The 18,553-nt window shown below is 43.5% G+C and overlaps 1 protein-coding gene across 11 annotated transcripts in view; it reads left to right on the top strand.

Annotated features, from left to right (window-relative positions):
• Positions 1–18,553, top strand: part of NBEA (neurobeachin) — a 634,796-nt gene that overhangs the window by 535,385 nt on the left and 80,858 nt on the right. For all 11 annotated transcript variants that reach the window (XM_088460223.1, XM_088460224.1, XM_088460216.1 and 8 more), the window contains 2 exons: positions 8,030–8,142; positions 13,634–13,774. In XM_088460223.1, coding sequence (XP_088316349.1) covers positions 8,030–8,142; positions 13,634–13,774 — 254 coding nt within the window. The remainder of the gene's footprint in view (positions 1–8,029; positions 8,143–13,633; positions 13,775–18,553) is intronic.

Raw genomic sequence — 18,553 nt, 5'->3', positions numbered from 1 at the left:
TGGGATGGGCCCAGACAGGCTAGCCTACGCTCCCCACGTGCATCAATAAGCCTTGGGCGCCCATGTCCCTGTCGCCAGTTCACTGGTTATCCTTCCTTGGACCATGTTTGTTAGGTACTAACCACTGCATACCAGGAACACACCACAAGACCTGCCGTTTTGGAGATGCTCTGACCCAGTCGTCTGGACATCAAAATTTGGTCCTTGTCAAAGTTTCTCAGATCCTTATGCTTGCCCGTTTTTCCAGCGTCCTACAAATCAATTTCAAGAAGTGACTGTTCACTTGCCGCCTAATATATCCCACCGCTTGACAGGTTCCATTGTAACAAGGTAATCTATGTTATTCAGTTCACCTGATGGAAGTGTGTATATTCTGTTTTGAACAGAAATTGAATCATCAAATTAAAGCTGAGCAACAACAAAAATAAAATTTATTGACATCGATGCAAGAGAAGTGTGGCACCATGCACGCCGCCGATAAGGGGAGAGATGCTTTGGGCCCATGTTCACTTGAATTGGATAGTCTACATAGCAGTATGTGCACAGGGAACACAGTGACATTGGTGTGAGTGGTGGGTGAATAGGATAGGCTACATAGCAGTCTGTGCACAGGGCACACAGTGCCATTGGTGTGAGTGGTGGGTGAATAGGATAGGTTACATAGCAGTCTGTGCACAGGGCACACAATGACATTGGTGTGAGTGGTGGGTGAATAGGATAGGCTACATAGCAGTCTGCACAGGGCACACAGTGGCATTGGTGTGAGTGGTGGGTGAATAGGATAGGTTACATAGCAGTCTGTGCACAGGGCACACAATGACATTGGTGTGAGTGGTGGGTGAATAGGATAGGTTACATAGCAGTCTGTGCACAGGACACACAGTGACATTGGTGTGAGTGGTAGGTGAATAGGATAGGCTACATAGCAGTCTGTGCACAGGGCACACAGTGACATTGGTGTGAGTGGTGGGTGAGTAGGATAGGCTACATAGCAGTCTGTGCACAGGGCACACAGTGCCATTGGTGTGAGTGGTGGGTGAATTGGGTCGGCTACATAGCAGTCTGTGCACAGGGCACACAGTGACATTGGTGTGAGTGGTGGGTGAGTAGGATAGGCTACATAGCAGTCTGTGCACAGGGCACACAGTGGCATTGGTGTGAGTGGTGGGTGAATAGGATAGGTTACATAGCAGTCTGTGCACAGGACACACAGTGACATTGGTGTGAGTGGTAGGTGAATAGGATAGGCTACATAGCAGTCTGTGCACAGGGCACACAGTGACATTGGTTTGAGTGGTGGGTGAGTAGGATAGGCTACATAGCAGTCTGTGCACAGGGCACACAGTGCCATTGGTGTGAGTGGTGGGTGAATAGGATAGGCTACATAGCAGTCTGTGCACAGGGCACACAGTGACATTGGTGTGAGTGGTGGGTGAATTGGGTCGGCTACATAGCAGTCTGTGCACAGGGCACACAGTGCCATTGGTGTGAGTGGTGGGTGAATTGGGTCGGCTACATAGCAGTCTGTGCACAGGGCACACAGTGACATTGGTGTGAGTGGTGGGTGAATAGGATAGGTTACATAACAGTCTGTGCACAGGGCACACAGTGACATTGGTGTGAGTGGTGGGTGAATTGGGTCGGCTACATAGCAGTCTGTGCACAGGGCACACAGTGACATTGGTGTGAGTGGTGGGTGAATTGGGTCGGCTACATAGCAGTCTGTGCACAGGGCACACAGCATACTTACCTACCTTTAACAATCTGTTCCCAGGAGAAGCCCGGGTAAGAGAAGCAGCAGGGGGCCGATGGGGGCGGGGCCTAATGATTCGCGTCATGCAGAATCACATCTTAAGCCCCGCTCCTTCACGGAGACCCGCAATCGCCGCGGGTATTCTCCTCATTCTGCCCACTTCACTAGGAAGTGGGCAGAATGCGGGAGAAATGCCTACCCTTCCGGGGGTGCAGGGGGTTACCCGAAAAATCGGGAGCCTCCCACGAAAACCGGGAGGGTAGGCATGTACGGCACACAGTGACATTGGTGTGAGCGGTAGGTGAAGGTGCTGCTGCCACCAGTCTGTATAGCGCTGCTGGTCATGTGGGCCCCTCCCGCAACAGGGCCTTTATGCAAAGCAATACAACTAAAACACCTCATATCAAAAAACATGCTGGCAGAAGTGATTTCATTGTGGGTGTATCTCCTGCCAACATGTATGTGTGTGTGTGTGTATATATATATATATATATATATATATATATAATTAGGACGCCCGAAGGTTCAACATCCCGACCGGAAGTGGTAACTAGGGTAACCCTCCCCTTTCCCCCCCTAACCCTATCCCTCCCTTGGTGGTGCCTATCTCCCGGGGTGGTGCCTAACCCTAAGACCCCCCGGGGGTTCCTAAACCTAACTCCCCTTCCTCACACTCTAAGCCTCCTTGGGGAGGGGGTGTGCCTACCCCCCCTCCCCGTAGCCTAGCCCTCCCGGGGGTGGCTAAACCTAGCCTCCTTACCTTCGTTCGGGATACCGGCTGTCAGGATCCTGACGCCTATCTTTAGCCCCGGGTTGGGATTCCACTGTTGGGATCCCGACGGACGGCATCCCGGCCGCCGGTAATCTCTCCACATCCCTATATGTATATATACACCACCAAACAGACAATGAAGTAAGAAGACCTAGCTCACAATGTTAAAATCCATAGGAAAATATGTGTTTGGCAAAACTACCACTACTGCAGTGGATGTGGCCATTACAGGTCCCTGAGGTGAGACAGTCTAGTAATACTCATCTGAGCATGTGCATAGGGCAGTGATTGTGCATTGAAGCTTCAGGAGGCCCCAATCCCCACATACTTCTAAGTCACGTAGCATCCGCACCTCCACCCTTACGCAAAGACCAGAGTGGTGTGTCTTGGGAGGGTGCACCAGGATCACTGTGACACTAATTTTGCTATAGGGTGCAGTCATGCTGTAATCTGCCCCCTGGTGTTTGATACATGAGCGTCACCAATTGCATATATGTCTAACTGTATTGTAACGGGTAAGGTATTGTGGAGCTGTATCATCTAATCACAGCAGTGTTGGTTTGGGGCTCAGTAGGTTGGTTGAGTTTAGAAAGGGGACACCTGTAGGAGTGTGTGGACTCTGCAGACGGGTGATGATCTGGTAGAATATCTTACGGACTCCCAGAAGAATAAGTCACCCTCCGCATTCTACTCACTTCAGTGAGGGATCCCAGAGGGGGAAGGTGTCACAGTTGGCTGGTATGGGCCTGTTGTGTCAGTGATGTTACAGCACATGTGGTCAGCATTAGATCCACTTTCATCTGTGTATAATACTATTGTATCAGAGATGCATTAGATCTAGAGCAATTGTCCTGATACAAACCTGACCTGGACTTCTCCCTTGTTTATATTCTTATACAAAGTGATATTATTTCACAAGAAGTGTAATTTCCCCGTATGTACAATGCATGGAAACTGGCAGTTTGTGTCCATATGTGCATAGTTCATCGGTCTGTGCACAAATGACATTTGCTGCACAAGTAGTATTAACAGGGAAAGCTGTGTTCATAAGTCCACGTCTGGCAAATCAACAATCATTCAAACCTAGACAGAAACGCTCCTATGACAGCACTGTAAATCTGCAGCCGGCCTGGGAATTGATAACCTAGGTTATTTGTCTGTTTGCACTAGGATAGATTTTCATTTTAGATTTCAGCCAGAGAACACCAAAACCAGATCATTAATGGTGGGTGTTATGTGACTCAGGGAAAGCCTCAGTGAAGTGGGGGGCCATTTAACACCATTGGTTTCTGCATACCCTTCAGCACATTTTAGTTATGCCCTATATATTCCTAATATGCTTGTTAGAAAATAAAATACCAAATGCAGTTTAATAGAAGAGAAGCTTTTTCATTAACGTTATATGCAATAACTACTTGAGGGAACCTTATTTATGATGATTGAATTTCTAGTTCTAGATTTCAGTTTTGAATAACTGATGGGAAATATTTAGGTACCACCAAAACGCTGTTATCTGCTTGGTAATAGGTCTGCTATTCGTATAAAGTTACCTAGCTGCCTGTATTGCCAATAATCTGTGTGTTTGCCTACCAGTTGTATCTAATGACATTCACTGGCTTCTGTGCATGCTATTGTCATTGATATCTCTATTTGAATAGAAGTACAGTAGTTTTATGAATGAAGCTAAACGTCGATCAACAACAAATGCTGCAAATGAAGCCTTATAGATACAGGTGTTGTATGTGAGCATGGATATTATGTTTAAAGCTGGCCATACACTAGACCAACTTTCATCTAACCATCCAGCTAGTTGGTTGGAATAAAAATCTGGTAATGTTTGGGAGCAAATAACAATCAGCAATTAGCTCCCAAGCCCCGGAAACCAGACAAAACCTGTTGTTCAAACAAGTTGGATTAATCTGTTTGATATAAGCTATTTGCCTGAACGACAGTTTTTGTCCATTTTACGGGGTTTGCGGCAAATTGTTGAATGTGATTTGCTCCCATACATTACCAGATTTTCATTCTAACCAACCAACTAGTCTAGTGATAGTATCAAAGTATATTGTGTTATATTCTGGTATAAAGAAGCACATATATGCATGCATTATATTAATCACTCTCATACTGCAGAATATATATATATATATATATATATATATATAGTGTATATGTGTGTGAATAGAAATATATATTACATGTCCAGTATTACATTTATAGAGAATTAGCCCATTTATGTTGTGCTAAAAGTGAGACGATGATATGATGCAATGAATTGGGGTTTAGTGTATTTCTAGATGACCTTTGTATTGGATTCATTGATAAATTTAGCAGTTTCATATATTATATGGAGTGAATCTGATAACTTTTGAATAAACATACTGTCATTTTACATTGTGTACTAAGTGATCTATTATGTATAATAATAAACAAACCAATATTACATAATACTTTTTTAGAGCAAATTAATTAATTGTGGTTAGCCAACATTTTTAATTTGCCAGTGAGTGCTGATAATAGGTGACAAAGCTGTTTTATTTAGAAGTAGCTGGGATACCCGGCATTGCCCGTGTTGAAGACTGGACACTGACACACTATAAGATTATCTGGCTGGTTGGGACAAAAATCTGGTAAGGTATGGGAGCAAATGACAATCGACCATATGCTCCCAAACGCCAGAAAACGGACACAAATGGTCTTTAGGCCAAAATGGTTTAAATCAAACGGATTTAACCAATGTGTCTGAATGACCATTTTTGTCTGTTTTCCAGTGTTTGGGAACAAACCTGATTGGACAGATAATCTTAATCTTTTAGTGTGTACCTAATTTAATAGCATAAAGCTCAGATATATAGAACTATATATCCAAGTTGCAATGTTTATATCACAATCTAAAGATGCCACCTATTCAAAGTTTACACCTGCAAGTCACTAGATCATGTCTTGAAAGATTTTATATATATATATATATATATATATATATATATATACACACACACGAAGACTCAACCCTGAAGTATACCTGCAGCCTTTATTTGTTTACATTGTCCTCACCTATGTCCCCATTCCATTGATCCTGAAAGAACCCCACTGTTTGCTAACATACTTGCAAACAGTGGCATAATTACCATGGGTGCAAGGGGTGCGGCTGCTACGGTGCCCGAGCTGCCTCTGTGGCCCGCCGCTCCCCCTGCACCTAGTCATGTACACAAGATGGGTCGGTCTAGTCAGGGCCGTTGAGTGGGGCCCGGGTGTGAGATGTGAATAATGTTGATTTGGTGCTGGCCAGCCAGCTGTATACAGCTGGTGCACTGGCAGGCAGTGGAGAGACAGTGGCGCCGGTCGTGAGGCAATCAGAGTTCGCAGACTGGCAGCCAATGAGCTGTGGCGGCACCTGGTCCGCCAGCTCCGATTGGCTCGCAACCGTCACCACATTCAAATTGCGTCTCCGCTGTCTGTCCATGTCTGCTGCTACCTACTGGTGCGCCAGCTGTAATTGGCAGCCCGGCCCCAAAACTACACTTGCTGCTGCTGATGGCACACAGGAGGAGGCGAGAGGCTGCTGGAGGGACATGGGGTGGTGAGTTGCACTACTGTTGTTTGGAATAATGTGTTTTATGGGGCACTACTACTATGTGGCATAATCTATAAAGGGCATTACTGTGTGGTATGTGTATGGGGCATTACCGTGTAGTGTAAGGGGCATTACTCTGTGACATTATGTAAAAAGGGCACTACTACTGCGTGGCATAATGTGTATAATGGGTATTACTGTGTGTCATAACCTGAATGGGCTCTGTGTGGCATAACATGAATGGGCTCTGTGTGGTGGAAAATGTATGTTTTTTTTTTTACCTCTGGGGGTTGGGGCATCTTAAGATCTTGCTATGTGGCCTACAAAGTTATAGTTAAGCCCTTGCATGCAAACACAGGCTCTGGGTTTAATATGAACTTGCATGAGTCATGAAATTTGCTCAGACTGATAGTAAACTTATACTTTTGTAGCTTTTTCACAGGTTTTTGGCAGACTGCCAATTTCCACTGAAGCCAGCTTTGGAACCTGTGTAATTTAAGTGTGTCCCCATTTTTAGCGAATGTGTGACAGTGTGTGGCCCTGACTAAGTTCAAACCTAGGCAAATACCTAGTCCTGTTCAAACTACACCACCATGACAAATTTGGGGGAGCTAGGTCCAAAACTCTGGCCATGCATAAAGGTCAAAAAGACACAGACATGCTCTCTCTTTTATTATATAGAGTTTGTACTGTGGTAACCTTTTCTTGAGGAATCTCTCACTGTGGCTGCTATACGTGGATTTTTAACTAGTATTAGCACCTTAAGGGTTCTTTTGCTGTTTTATTTACTAATATTATATTTATTATTTAAAAAAATCAAAGTTTTAATATAAAGTAATATTCATCTGCCCATCACAAAAAGCAGAAGACACGACCCACAGCTCTTGACCAGTGTTTTTAAACAGCTGCCAGGTTAGACCAAAAAGTTTGAAAAGCAAAATGCCATGTAATAAGTGGCTTTTTAACATCTACTATTATTTAAATACACACTGGACCTCTCTGCTGTACGTATGAATACAACATGAAAGATTGCCAGACAAAATCTACATCGTGATGATTCATGATGTGATCCTTACATCACTCCCCATTTCACAGAATGAAACAGAGGAGTAAGTAGATGATGGGAAAGGCAGTTCTAGATCATTCAGATAAATAACACCGTTCTTCACAATGTTCAGTAGTATATTTGCTTGTAATATCTGTGTTTATACTTGATTCAGTATTTTTAGTGTGACTGCAGTTTTATAGAACAAGTTTTGGATGATCAATACACAGAGGTGTAGCGTCTGTGATGACTACAATTCCACTTTCTTGTTTATCTGCATCAGGCCCCATTTAGAAACTAAACTCGCCCTAAAACATAACAAACAATCAGACATTTGCTTTCACCAAACAGGAAAAAAACGTGTTTGCACTGAAATTGGTAAAGGTGCATCATTGAATTAATAGGTTTTGAGTGGAGAGGTTATACTCTATTAAACTCTGTATATTTATACGGTACTAGGGGTGTGTGGAGGTGTGGCCATTGCCCGTTGTGAATACAGGAGCCCTCTGAAGTAGCTTTGTACGTGTCAGAAATGGGAGTGGCCACGCAATCTTGAGGACATGGTTAACACCTCCCTGGCAGATCTACAGACCATACATTCAGTCAGTGCCATACAGCTACATTGGGTTCCATTGAGGAGGAATAAGTAAAATGTTATAAGGTTAGGTCTTGTTTTGTATTAAACGCCTATGAAAACATCTCAGTTGTACCTAATGAATGACCTCCCATTTCATTTACAATATAGACTTTGTTCCATGTTTATGTGTAATTATCAGTTATGTATTTTATACATCTATTCCTGTATGGTCTACGAAGAGCTAATGAATTATTTGTAATTGTTATTTCTTTATCCATTAACAAGTGCAACTAATTTTTTTCCCCCAGGGCGAACATATAACGACTTGAATCAGTATCCTGTTTTTCCATGGGTATTAACAAATTATGAATCTGAGGAGTTGGATTTAACTTTACCAGGAAACTTCAGGGACCTTTCAAAGGTAATTATTCATATTTTTATATGACCAAGAAAAAAAAACCTCTTGAAGTGTTTGAATTGCATGAACATACTAAGATCACGTTAAAAATAAAAAGCTCACAGCTTAATTCTACCTCAAATATTTGGTACTTTGTCTTCTGCGTTTAACAGGACATAAAGGGAGTCCTGCATTTATTGACTTTAACATGTGTTTGGCGTGTGTTTCAATCAGCAACTCTATTCTCAGCTTTCCCCTAACGTAACAACACGTTAATGTATAATGTGTCAGGAATACTGCATGTGGAACTTGGACATGATAGAAAAAACTTAATTGAAGAGCATGGTATTTTTTACTTCTATGCTCCTGTATGTGTTATGATGCTTGTGTACAAACTGGTCTTATGCTATAGGACTCTGATACCTAATTTATTAATGTAGGTTGCGGGTTTCTCTAGCAGCCGTGTGTGCGTCCGTCCCCGTAATGGTACAGAAGATAGCTTCTTGTCTACTGCAGTTAATCCCACCATCTCTTCAAATAATGATTTCTTATCCCAGTACACTGAGATAGGAAGCTAGAAAGATTCCCTGGAGGCATAAGTGAAGGAAAGTAGTCAATAGTATTATTACCTACACAACAAAAATCCATTGAAAGATGCCCTTACTATAATGGACGTCTCAAAAGGACTCTTCCCACATCGGCTCAGTGCAGCCTCCATTCTGCTCCTCATAGTACCTGGAGTCGGCCACAGAGGTAACCGTCTGGGGGTAGTATCTTTATTATCCACTACAAAGAAAGTCAGAGATATTTGTTAGTTACTTTTCCAACTGAAATATTTGACCTCTTTATCTCTGTGAACTGTAAATGACTCTTGTGCTATAAAACAGTACATATAATCATATTGTTTAATGTCTTCATCCAACTTTAGATTGTGTCCTTGTGATTTAGGAAATTATTCCCTTTGAACTTATTTAAATCCCCCAGTATATTATTTAACTATGTTTCCAATGAATATAAATGTCTCTGTGGATCATCTGTGTTATAAACATTTTAAATTTTTGTTCATGTCCTGGTGTCTTTGCAAAACTATAAACAGGGAAGTCTCTGTAATTTCAGTTTAATATGGTAACCAGCTGTTAATTTTACTGATGTGCTAATTGGCATTTCCCTCCCTTCTCTGTGTTATTCATAATAAGCAATGTGCTATAAATGGTAGCAATTAATAGGCACATATTAGGAGTCTTAGACTTCGAGTAGGAGTAAATTGCTGGGCTCCCAGTGCTGTGATGCTGCTTAGCCCACAACCTGAAAGCATTTCCAATTATCAGTTTAGGAGAGGTTGTCCTCCAGTGCTAGCTATATAATGCCCGGAGTTGCCCAGCTTCTATTTATTTATTTTGATCTACTTGTAAAGGGACCCAGCATATTCCAGGTCACCTCAGCCCGCTCCATGCTGTCCCATCCCCTCACAGATGTATATACATAACCTTGGCGCAGAACGGTCTTCTGGCTAAGGTCTGCACTGGAAGCCGTTGGAGGGGCAGGTCAAATTATTATATAGATATTTTCTGTCTCCATCCAGTCCCCCCAAATCTTTACTTTTCCCTCTACTTCTTTCTCTCCCTTACCCCAACAACTCCACCCCCCAAACACTTTGTCCTCTACATTCTCCTGAGGCCTCACCTTTTCTTTAAAACCCACCTGTCTTTCTCCTACCCCCACTCTCTCTCTATATCACCTTCACTGCCCCCTCACTCTCTCCTGTGCATCACTGACAACGATGGGAGGGTACAGAGTTCAGACTAACTCATTACATTGTGATGATATAATTTTTATCAGCGGTCGATTTTATTAAATAGACATTCTATCCTTGTGGTTACAGAACAATGACACCTGACAGTTTTGAACCTAGATGGAAAACAGTGTTTGAACCCCATTAAATAGCAAGTATGCCAGTTTCCCTATAGATTGATTAGGAAAACAACAAATACAACTTGGTATGGTCATTGCATATATGACTTTGGTGCAGCTGCCACTAGCACTGTTAGACCCCACAATATTTGTGAGTTATAAATTTCCTCAGTCAGTAAGACTTTTTTTTACAATCTGTATTGCATGTGCGTCTCTCCCCTCTCCTTGTTCGATTATCCGGATTTCTCTCTTATGCATGGGTTCATTATAGTTCACGGTTACTGGCAATGACGGGCATCTGAGGCATCACACACCCTTTTACCGAACATCTGAAATTCTATTTGTTAATACTTGAGCTGATTGAGTGGCAGGAGATGATGAGCATAACAATTATGCACCAAATTAGTGTGTTGCTGGAAGCACAGGAAGTGATAAAGCCTTTGGGCCTCTTACTGTAATAATGCAAATGAGCATATTGAAGTGTGAAAACTTCTGGCAAGAAACCATCGTAGTTCTGTGAGACTTTCATTTTATCAGTATGATTATGTTCTGGATGGAAATGCTCAGCCATTCAACTGCGAGTTACAATTCTGAAGACTTTTTCCAAGTTTTGTTTTCCCACTTTTTGAGAATTTAGGAAGCACATCGAGTTCTGACCATGCAGCGGTGCTGTCCAGGGAATAGTTGTACGGTTGTGGCACTGTTAATAAGTGCGTCTCTGTGCTGTCACCTGAATTCTGGAGGTTTTCTTTTACCTGTTGTCAATGTGTTTTCAGAGCGTTTCATGTAAAATAAAATACTTTTGTTTAAAATATTTTGCAGCCTAAATATAACTTTACCACTGACTACAAAACTACAAAAGCATTTTAGGCTTGAAAAGTGTAACCATCTTAATTTATTACATTGACATTTAAGTACTATACTTTTTTATGTTTTTTCCATTTTTAAAAGTAAAGATTAAAAAATGATTACACCTAAAAATACCGTACATTTTTAGGGATTTTGGACATCATTCAGAGTCGGTCGTAAGCGGCCGCTCATTCGTACACAGCGATGTTCGCTAAACTGTGCATGCGTAAGATTTGCAATGCGCGTGCGCAAACTAGCTGTTGCGATCGGCAATTTCTCACTCCTAGAGCACAGCCAGGTCGTTAGTTTGAGTGACAGAATGAGCCGTTTGTGGGTGGTAACAGGGGAAGGTGCTTGTGAACGGGGGAGTGGTGATCCGAACGCAGGCGTACCTGACTATGCGAACGGAGTTTAATGGGAGTGCAAAAATTAACAAAGTAGTGTCATGGCACACATGACATGGGTGGTTTTTACACTGGCTAGATCGTAGTGCTTGAGAGTGGGTATGGTCAGCCTTAAGCTCTGCGATCAGCTCCGATGGGTCCCGATGGTCTCGATTAATCCTTATAACCCCGGAGATGACGTGTGTTGCGATCGAGAAGGGGGCGTGTTTTTAGTCTTCCGGCCGCTTCTTACCCTCGCTCGTTCAGCTAACGATCCCATCTTAACGACGCAACTTGCGATTGCTTCATTTGCATATCCGGCCTCCTTTCCCCTACGACCGAGCGGCCGCTTACGACACTCTGAATGAGGTCCTTTACCTCCAATAGCGAACACCAACTTCAGATGACCATAGCAGCAATTTTGCTTTGGAAAGAGCTATTTGGAGCTATTTTTTTTAGATCCCTCTGCTCCTTCCATTTCATTTCATTTCATTTTTTTTTTTACCCATACAAAGTAGTTAGAACCTAGCAGTGTTACAGTATATCTGGCAGCTGTAAAATAACTGGGTTTGCCATTTGGCAGGGAAGCTGCTTATCAGAAGCGCTGTCTCTGCATGGAAAGAATGGTAACTAGCCCCGATACTACATCACTTATTGCTGTGAATTGCTGTAACGAGAGATCTTAGTTAACCCAGCAAATTTCTGAATAGCGCTAAATAAACTGCTATATTTCATATATATAATTAAAGTGGTGGGGATTCAGTTTTGAGCTGTAATAGCGAGAGCATGCAGGGGCAGAACTATGGGAGACCTTGGAGGCGCCTGCCGCCGGGCGCTAGTACTGAAGGGGCACCTCCTCCGTTGCCCACAATATATTCACCCCACTTAGGGCTGTAAATATGTATGTTTTTGTGTAGATAGATAGATATGCACCATATTTCATTTCCCTTTTTTTTCCAATGGGGGGGAAAGGGGGGTTGGGGTCACCTAATTATAACTTGCATCTGTGATGAACTTACGCCCCTGAGAGCCAGGAATGCTGAAGTTTCTATGTCTTAGTTGATGCACATGGGTATTCCCACTAGTGAACGGTATGATTCCATGACACTGTGTGATTCCATCTTCCCATCGGATGTTTGTAAACAGCCCTTTCAGGGAATCTAGCAAATCACACTTGGAAAAGGAATGGATGAAGGACACAGTGCCCACGGGAGGTTACACTTTGTTTTCTCAATGTGAATTTAATTTTGTTCACAAAATGTAAATTTCAAACCTGCTATTTAGTATTGCTGCTTAGTGTCACCAAACACCATCAGCCGTTCTACATGAGCTGTTTTCATCATTAAATGTTCTTTACAAAGTATCCTGTGTGAGCCAAAGTCACTTTCCATTAGACGTGTTATTCCAGTGATAGACTTCAGGAGACGTATTGATTTGGTTTGAAGGCAGTCTCCGCACACTCTCCCCCAAGGTTGCTACGAGAATTTGAGGCTCGGGGCAACTAGCCCAGTTAGAGGCTCTTATTTCCCCACACTAATCCTCCTTTTGTTTTGTTTTTTAACACTTGACAAGAACTCGATAAGAATGCATTGTGATTGTACATGAACATCCGCCGTAGCTGGTATTCTGTTTGCACAGCCCTTCAACGATTCTATTTGTAGTTTATTCAAACATTTTTAAATATTTCAACTGTAGTGTTTTTTTTTTTTTTTATTATTAACACTTTTCAAGTAGCATACTGAGAGATCCAATGGGCTGGATTGAGAAGCTGCTGTTCAATGCAACCCCGAACAATAGCAATATGTGAATAAATGTGCCGTACGGTTGTAACTGGAGTTATTTCTTTCCCAGCAGTGTTTGCATCAGCAGGTGAACAGCGTTTCCATATACGCTGCGTTGTGTGTCCTCACGCTGTACGGCCTCTTTCTCTAGAACAACGGGAGCGGCAAATCAAGCTGTCACTTAGCTTGCTGGAATGTGACATGTGTATGTCAACACTTAAATGCACTACATTTTGTGCTGTACCCGATAGAGGAGGCTGCTGGATTACCCACAGCAGTATATCTATATATTCTACAACTATTAGTGAAAGCTGCTGTTTAATGTAAATTCATTAGGCTGTCAGGTGTCAGCATTCATTTGACAGCATCTAAAGAGTTATCGCTGAAATCCGATAGCTGCTTTCTCCTGCTGCCTCGCAACATTCAAGAAATGTTTCTGTATGAAAGTTACACCTTTGTTGGGGAACCAGCAATTTATTTTGTTTTGTTTTAACATACGTGACGGAGTGATTGCCATGTGTTTTTGGAGTAATTGATCCTGTATCACAAATAATGAATATTAATCCTGTCCTATTTGTACCTGTTTTCTAGCCTATCGGTGCTTTGAATCCAAAGAGAGCAGTGTTTTACGCAGAGCGTTATGAGACGTGGGAGGACGACCAGACACCGCCCTACCATTATAATACCCACTACTCTGCTTCCACCTATACTCTGTGCTGGCTTGTTCGCATCGTAAGTATACAATTCCTCAGCAAGACCGTATGGGTTCCACAGGTTTCATAAACCTATGTCATTTAGCTTTATGGGAATCGCATAACGTCACCAAATCATGTCTACTTGCATAATACTAAGCTATGGATAATTGTATACAGCTGACATGCATGGTGTAACTACCACAGGTGCTGAGGGGGGACCATCTTCGTTGGCAAAGTTACATGTGTGATATACATTTTTCATCATTGGGTGATACATAGGTAGACCATACATGCCTACCCTCCCGGTTTTCGCGGGAGGCTCCCGATTTTTCGGGTAACCCCCCGCACACCCGGAAGGGTAGGCATTACTCCCGCATTCTGCCCACTTCCTAGTGAAGTGGGCAGAATGAGGAGAATACACGCGGCGATCGCGGGTCTCCGTGTAGGGGGCGGGGCGTAAAACGTGATTCTACATGAATCACGTCATTTGGCCCCGCCCCCTATGCAAATTCTAGCCAAATCGCGGCAATTTTGCCATGAGGGGGCGGGGCTTAATGACGCGAATCGCCAGGCCCCGCCCCTCATTGCCTCCCTCCTGCTTCTCTTACCCGGGCTTCTCCCGGGAAGAGATCTTTAAAGGTAGGCAACTCTGAGGTAGACTTACCATACTATCCCTTTAACACTCATACTATCCCGGGATACTCATGAATTACATAGGTTCTGTGGCTGATTAAAACCAGGTGAAATGCAGGCTTGAAGCCAGCCAATCACAGAACCTGTGTAATTCATATGTGTCCCGGTTTAAAGGGTAGTATGGTAAGCCTCTAAATAGGGGCCCTTTCAAATGTTTGCTATGGGGCCTTTAAATACCTAGTTACGCCCCTGCTCGCATGGTATATATTCAGAATGTCGACATGGACAGAATTTTGACAAAAGAATGGTAACAGACAATTATTTAACAATTTTAGGGTTAGGCTGCGGTTAGGTTTAGACTGCGGCTAGGATTTGGGTTAGGCTGCGGTATTCTTATCTCTGCAGTGGAAAACATGGTCGACATGCAACTGTCCACATGTCAATGTCGATCTTTGTCATGTTGACTTTCCGTCATTATCAACATTCTAAATGTCGACCTTTTAGACCATACCCACTGGCACCACAGCCAAATAACTATCCATTAAGAACATTTAGAACTTATATCACAGCCAGTGTGGTAGATTTCTGTCTGACACCATTAATTGTGTCCTTAATTAGATAACTTCAGTAAACTCAAACGCATGTATATACTATATCTCTGTATGTATTATTATTTACATCCTAATTGCCTTTTTCAGAAGTGTCATTATTAAAGGCAATACCACTTACCCATTACAGGCTGAACGCAGTTCCTAAATGGAATGCCAATGACGTCAAATTTTTATGTTATTTTAAATAATGTGCATAGTTATTAGGGAGATTATATAATAACTGGTAAAAATTAAATACTTTTAAAGTAAATGCAACTAAGTCACCTGTGCTGCAAGGAAATAATTGGAATATCTAAAGGAATACAGCTCAATTAGGTTAAAGATTGTCTACCCTGAAAGCCCTGTAATTATTTGCCGTCTTTGATGTCCACCTAAGTGAAATGTTGCCACACTGAGGTCCGTCTTGTTGCGTTCCTTGTGGAAATGACTGACGGCAGACATCATCTGTATCCATCTCCACCTCAGCGACTGTCGTGCTTTCTACTGCAAAGAGGCTGCTTACTGACTAATTGTTAATTCCATTAACTTGTCAGATGTCTGCTCTTGTTTCACAATATCTGAAATGTTATCATTGAAAACAAATTCCAGATTGACTTGAAAATGTAAAAAATTCTGAGCAATACTTATTTGAGTGACACGTCTATGTAAAAAACTTTTCATTTGCAGCAACTGTGGTTAAGAAAAACAAAATACCACAACCGCAGGGCTAAGAGCAGAGCCCTTACAAATGACTAGTATTTCAATGCAAATGAAGATGCTCTCAACTGTTTTACCGATTCCCACAGTTCCCAGCCAATTATAAAAGGTGCAATACTTGGTATATATGTCACCAACAAATAGTGATGGCAGACATTTTTGGGCTGAACCAATACTCTTTTAAATGCAGCAGTCAGTTTAGTAGGAACTATTGAGATCTGTGGCTTTTCAATACAATTTCAGACCACAAAATGGTGTCCGGTGTTAAGCGACGGGACCCAGCGGGGGTACCGGCATCGGTTAGTGCTATAGCGCTATAACTAGGGTATATGGAGCCCAGGGCAAAATAAAAAATGGAGGCCTCCCCCCAATGTGCGAATGCCGAAAAACGGGCGTGGTCACATGCCACAAAAGGGGTGTGACCACTGAAATGGGCGTGTCACACACACCCCTTTCTCGTCACTCTGGGAACATTCCTTTCCATTACATATGCACCCTAATGCCCTGAGTAGTCGTGCCTCTCTTGCAATGCCCACTGTAGTAGTGTCCCTTATGCAATGTCCCCAGTAGCAGTGCCCCATGTAGTAGTGACCCCAGTAGTGCACCCTTATGCAGTTCCCCTTTTCCAGTCTTCCCTATGCAGTGCCTCCAGTAGTGGTCCCCCATTATGCAGGCCCTCCAGTAGTGGTCCCTCTTATGCAGGCCCCCAGTAGTGCCCCTTATACAGTACCCCCAGTAGTGGTCTTCCTTATGCTGGCCCCCAGTAGTGGTCCCCCTTATGAAAGTCCCCAGCAGTGCCCCTTATACAGTGCTGCAGTAGTAGTCCCCCCTATGCAGTGCCCCCAGTAGTGGTCCCCCCTATGCAGTGCCCCTTATATAGTGTCCCCAGTAGTAGTCCTCCCTATGCAGTGCCACAAGTGTTGCCCCTTATATAGTGCCTACAGTCCCCCCTATGCAGTGCTCCTAGTAGTGCCTCCAGTAGTAGACCTCCCTTATATTGTGCCCCCAGTAGTAGTCCCCCCCTATGCAGTGCCCCTTATATAATGCCCCCAGTAGCAGTCCCCCCCTATGCAGTGCCCCCGATGCAGTGCCTCCATTAGTGCCCCCCCAACAGTGCCAAAGACACACACGTTAAAAAAAAAAACAACACTTACCTGATCCTGCACCCGCCGCCGTCTGGTACTCCGTTCTCCCGGGCCGGTCAGCTCTGCATTATGGGAGAGACATCATGATGTCTCTCCAATAATCCACTGCGGGGAGCTGGAAGATGGAGATCATGAGTGAGCTCCAGCCCGGCTCCGGCAGTGGGCGCAGCGCAGCAGTCAATTAGAGTGAGTCTGACTATCATTGACTGCCAAAACAAACACTGCCGCTGGGTAGTACGAATGTACTAGCCGGCGGCGGTGTTTGTTACTGTGTAGTGCGGACCGCAGTACTACACTGACCACCCGTGTCCTGGACTGCGGCCGGTGGTGCCCCCTGTGCCGCCGATCCAATGGCGACGCCAGTCCGATGGCGCCCAGGGTACGAACCCTGCTCGATTCCCCCTTAGTTATGCCACTGGCGACATCACGACGGTGGAGGCCATGTTGCATTCGGGAGAGCGCATCGTCAGCGACATTGAGTGTACACACTAGACACTAGACAATGTTGTCGACATGTTGCCCGATATGGCCGGATTGGACGACATATCGTCTGTGTGTACCACCCTTTGGGCATGTCTTAATTTGTTCCCACACCAAAACCATGAAGAAATGAACATTGCCGCATGGTTTTAACCATCATAAAATGACCTCTTAAAACAGTGTTACTATGACACAGTTTAGCCGTTCTATAATTCTCATACTGTAGGTGCAGAATCAGCTGTACTATACACTGTGATATTACTGTATCTTATGTCCTCTGTTGGATCACAACCAAGATCAATAATCTCTCCCGAAGGGTCACAAAACCTAAATTTGTAGCTATCCTGCATGTGTTCAGTCTTTTGTTTTGTAATACTGAAAATTGTGGAGTCTGAGTGCAATTGATATTTTGCAGGAAACAGCTCTGCAAATTGCCACCACCCAGACCCTAAGAGGCACTCTTGCTCTCTCTACATTTAGCACTAATAAATGTGAAATAATCCATAGTTCTATAAAGAATTCCATTTCTACGATGAATTTCTTCCATCCCCATAGGCTTTGCCCAGTGTAGCCACCTATGTGTCTGACCAACCAGTTTCTCCATCTACACAGTCCTGATCAGATGTGTAATCCAGGTTGCAGATCACTTTGTGCCAACACACTCAGAGATTTGGGTCCAGTTTGACCTGAAACCACTAAACTGACCTTTTGAAGTTGTAAAAATGTGTGAGTCAGTGTACAGATGTGTCCTCCTCCATCTAGCATTAATATGCCACGCAGCGTGTCTTGTCTGGCCTGAGTGAGCCATAGGGCCCCATGCTACTCTGCTAGTGTCAGGTGTGTTTTTTTTTCCTTTTATTTGCAGACAATGCATCTAAGTTGCCAAGCGATTATTCTAGGACAGTGGTGGCGAACCCTGGCACTCCAGCTGCTGTGGGAATACATATCCCAGCATGCCCTGCCACAGTTTTAGCATTCCCTAATAGCAAAACTCTGGCAGTGCATGCTGGGATATGTCCCACAGCAGCTGGAGTGCCAGGGTTCGCCACCACTGGTCTTGGACATACCAGCAGACTGTGCTAAATAATTTGATATGTGTGCACATAAATCTATATGATGCATCATGGAACGACAAAAAGCTGCGGCCGCTACATTGTAGCACTTCAATTACAAATTCAGAGACTCGGTCACACACAGGTATAAAAGTGTCACAGTTCAAATTAATCAGCACAGTCTGCTGGTGCATCTTTG

Source organism: Taudactylus pleione, unplaced genomic scaffold, assembly GCF_031769625.1.
Source record: "Taudactylus pleione unplaced genomic scaffold, aTauple2 ptg000043l, whole genome shotgun sequence".
Lineage (NCBI taxonomy): Eukaryota > Metazoa > Chordata > Amphibia > Anura > Myobatrachidae > Taudactylus > Taudactylus pleione.
Note: the sequence above shows the minus strand (reverse complement) of the source record. Positions and strands in the feature narration are given on the sequence as shown.